Source organism: Petromyzon marinus, chromosome 69 (assembly GCF_048934315.1).
Source record: "Petromyzon marinus isolate PM22_M1 ecotype Great Lakes invasive population chromosome 69, UKy_Petmar_22M1.pri1.0, whole genome shotgun sequence".
Lineage (NCBI taxonomy): Eukaryota > Metazoa > Chordata > Hyperoartia > Petromyzontiformes > Petromyzontidae > Petromyzon > Petromyzon marinus.
The window spans coordinates 7806469-7809714 of record NC_133735.1 but is presented as its reverse complement, the minus strand read 5'-3'; the positions used below and the strand labels follow the sequence as shown (position 1 = coordinate 7809714).

Here is a 3246-nt window from a genome sequence, read left to right as displayed (position 1 = left end):
TTTTACCGTTTCCGGCAATAACACACGGACATTTAAATCTCGACTTGAAGCTCTCGTGGACTGCAGGGATTCACACACAATCTGCGTGCCTTTTGGCAAAGTCAAAATAATAATAATAATGTTTTTCTATCGGTTCGCTCGCTCGCTCGCCCTGTGGAACAAATGCTGAATCAAAACCGCCACTGCCTCCCCACACCACTGCCCCCCACCACCACTGCCCCCCCCCCCCCACCCACTGCCCCCCACACCACTGCCCCCCCCCCCAACCGCTACTTCTATCGACGCGACTTTACCCAAAGACGCACGTAGTATAAGACAGGGGGTGTGTATTAAGATGTTTAAACACCACGTGGGGTAATGACTGTAGCCTTTTGCCACAGGAATCAAGTAACCGCATGAAGCACACACGCATGCACGACTAGCAGCGGGTGCTCATACAAACTTCTGGTAAAGTTAATACTGTTATGTGCATCGGCCAGTCTCACCACCAGTGTCTAGTGGGTGGAGTTTGTGTGATCTCCCCCTGTCCTACACAGCGAGTGAGTGTAGTTTGTGTGATCTCCCCTTGTCCTACACAGCGAGTGAGTGGAGTTTGTGTGATCTCTCCCACTGTTCTACAGAGCGAGTGGAGTTTGTGTGATCTCCCCCTGTTCTACAGAGTGAGGAGTGGAGTTTGTGTGATCTCCCCCTGTCCCTACACAGCGAGTGAGTGGAGTTTGTGTGATCTCCCCTTGTCCTACACAGCGAGTGAGTGGAGTTTGTATGATCTCCCCCTGTCCTACACAGCGAGTGAGTGGAGTTTGTATGATCTCTCCCCCTGTTCTACAGAGCGAGTGAGTGGAGTTTGTGTGATCTCCCCTTGTCCTACACAGCGAGTGAGTGGAGTTTGTGTGATCTCTCCTTGTCCTACACAGCGAGTGAGTGTAGTTTGTGTGATCTCCCTTGTCCTACACAGCGAGTGAGTGGAGTTTGTGTGATCTCCTCCTGTTCTGCAGAGCGAGTGAGTGGAGCTTGTGTGATCTCCCCTTGTCCTACACAGCGAGTGAGTGGAGTTTGTGTGATCTCCCCCCCAGTTCTGCAGAGTGAGTGAGTGGAGTTTGTGTGATCTCCCCCCCTGTTCTACAGAGTGAGTGAGTGGAGTTTGTGTGATCTCCTGTTCTACAGAGTGAGTGGAGTTTGTGTGATCTCCCCTGTCCTACACAGCGAGTGAGTGGAGTTTGTGTGATCTCCCCCTGCTCTACAGAATGAGTGTGTGGAGTTTGTATGATCTCCCCCTGTTCTGCAGAGTGAGTGGAGTTTGTGTGATCTCCCCCTGTTCTGCAGAGTGAGTTAGTGGAGTTTGTGTGATCTCCCCCTGTCCTACACAGCGAGTGAGTGGAGTTTGTGTGATCTCGCCCTGTTCTGCAGAGCGAGTGAGTGGAGTTTGTGCGATCTCCCCCTGTCCTACACAGCGAGTGAGTGGAGTTTGTGTGATCTCCCCCTGCTCTACAGAGTGAGTGAGTGGAGTTTGTGTGATCTCCCTTGTCCTACACAGCGAGTGGAGTTTGTGTGATCTCCCCTTGTTCTGCAGAGCGAGTGAGTGGAGTTTGTGTGATCTCCCCCTGCTCTACAGAATGAGTGTGTGGAGTTTGTATGATCTCCCCCTGTTCTGCAGAGTGAGTGGAGTTTGTGTGATCTCCCCCTGTCCGACACAGCGAGTCAGTGGAGTTTGTGTGATCTCTCCCCCTGTTCTACAGAGCGAGTGGAGTTTGTATGATCTCCCCCTGTTCTGCAGAGTGAGTGGAGTTTGTGTGATCTCCCCCTGTTCTGCACAGCGAGTGAGTGGAGTTTGTGCGATCTCCCCTTGTCCTACACAGCGAGTGAGTAGGGTTTCTGTGATCTCCCCCTGTCCTACAAACTCCACTCACTCTCTCTCGCTCTCCACAACCAGGGGGGGTAAGAACACGAAAATCTCCGTTCACCCGCCCGCCCGCCCGCCCGCCCGCCCGCCCGCCCGCCCGCTCGCTCCCGAGCGCAGGACTCGAACCCAGGCCGCTTGTGTCCGTGGCTAGCGCCGCCAGACCCTACCCCCTCCGCTGCGACCTCCTGGGGGTGGGACAGGGTGAGGGGGTGCTAGCGGCGCGGTGTGCCGGGGGGGGGGGGGGGTGGTGGTGGTGATGGGGGGTGCAGCCCTCAGTAGCGAAACTGAGAACCCCCACCGGCCATTGGCCGGCGCATGGACGGGGCGCCAAAGTCGCTGCCCGACCCGGGCTGGTGGCCCAGGAGGCCTCCTCCGTGACCTCCTCCGTGACCTCCTCCGTGACCTCCTCCGTGACCTCCTCCTCTGTGACCTCGTCCTCCGTGGCCTCCCATGGACAGACCCAGCCCGGCACGGCCTCCTCCGTCGGTGCCGCCACCGCCGCTGTGTCCGTCCAGGGAGTAGCGCAGCACCGACGATGAGGGGGACGACGATGAGGGGTGCTGGTGATGGTGTTTGGAGGCAGCGGGCGAGGGTGACGAGGAGCGGTAGTAGTGCCGTGACGACGACTCGTCGCCCATCGAAGGCTTGCCGGTCTCGTAGGCGAAGTCTGGGGGCGGGGCGAGGGGGGCGGGGCGAGGGGGGCGGGGCAAGAGGGCGGGGCAAGGGGGCGGGGCATAGTGGGGCGGGAGGGGAGGAGCCGCGGGAGGGGAGGAGCCGCGGGAGGGGAGGAGCCGCGGGGAGGGGAGGAGCCGAGGGAGGGGAGGAGCCGCGGGAGGGGAGGAGCCGCGGGAGGGGAGGAGCCGCGGGGAGGGGAGGAGCCGAGGGAGGGGAGGAGCCGCGGGGAGGGGAGGAGCCGCGGGGAGGGGAGGAGCCGAGGGAGGGGAGGAGCCGAGGGAGGGGAGGAGCCGCGGGAGGGGAGGAGCCGCGGGAGGGGAGGAGCCGCGGGAGGGGAGGAGCCGCGGGAGGGGAGGAGCCGAGGGAGGGGAGGAGCCGCGGGGAGGGGAGGAGCCGAGGGAGGGGAGGAGCCGCGGGAGGGGAGGAGCCGAGGGAGGGGAGGAGCCGCGGGAGGGGAGGAGTTAGTATACAAACCAACCCCTACCCTATACAAACCAACCCCTACCCTATACAAACCAACCCCTACCCTATAGAAAGCTACCCTATAGAAAGCTACCCCTACCCAGCCCCTACCCAGCCTCTACCCAGCCCCTGTCCCGTACCCCCTGTACCCTCCATATCCCGTGCCCCCCCACAACCCCCCGCCCCCCCCCGGCCCCCCCCCCCCCCCC

General features: G+C 60.7%; 2 protein-coding genes across 3 annotated transcripts in view; one reads left to right on the top strand and one right to left on the bottom strand.

Annotated features, from left to right (window-relative positions):
- The window catches only part of LOC142906734 (piezo-type mechanosensitive ion channel component 2-like), a 19701-nt gene extending 19310 nt beyond the window's left edge, over positions 1-391 (top strand). Inside the window, exon 13 of the mRNA XM_076055128.1 lies at positions 381-391. Within this exon, the coding sequence (XP_075911243.1) occupies positions 381-391 (11 nt within the window). The remainder of the gene's footprint in view (positions 1-380) is intronic.
- Positions 392-1994: 1603 nt separating this feature from the next.
- Positions 1995-3246, bottom strand: part of LOC142906705 (uncharacterized) — a 24388-nt gene continuing 23136 nt past the window's right edge. For both annotated transcript variants that reach the window (XM_076055057.1, XM_076055058.1), the window contains exon 10: positions 1995-2567. In XM_076055057.1, coding sequence (XP_075911172.1) covers positions 2173-2567 — 395 coding nt within the window. In that variant the 3' untranslated portion in view covers positions 1995-2172. The remainder of the gene's footprint in view (positions 2568-3246) is intronic.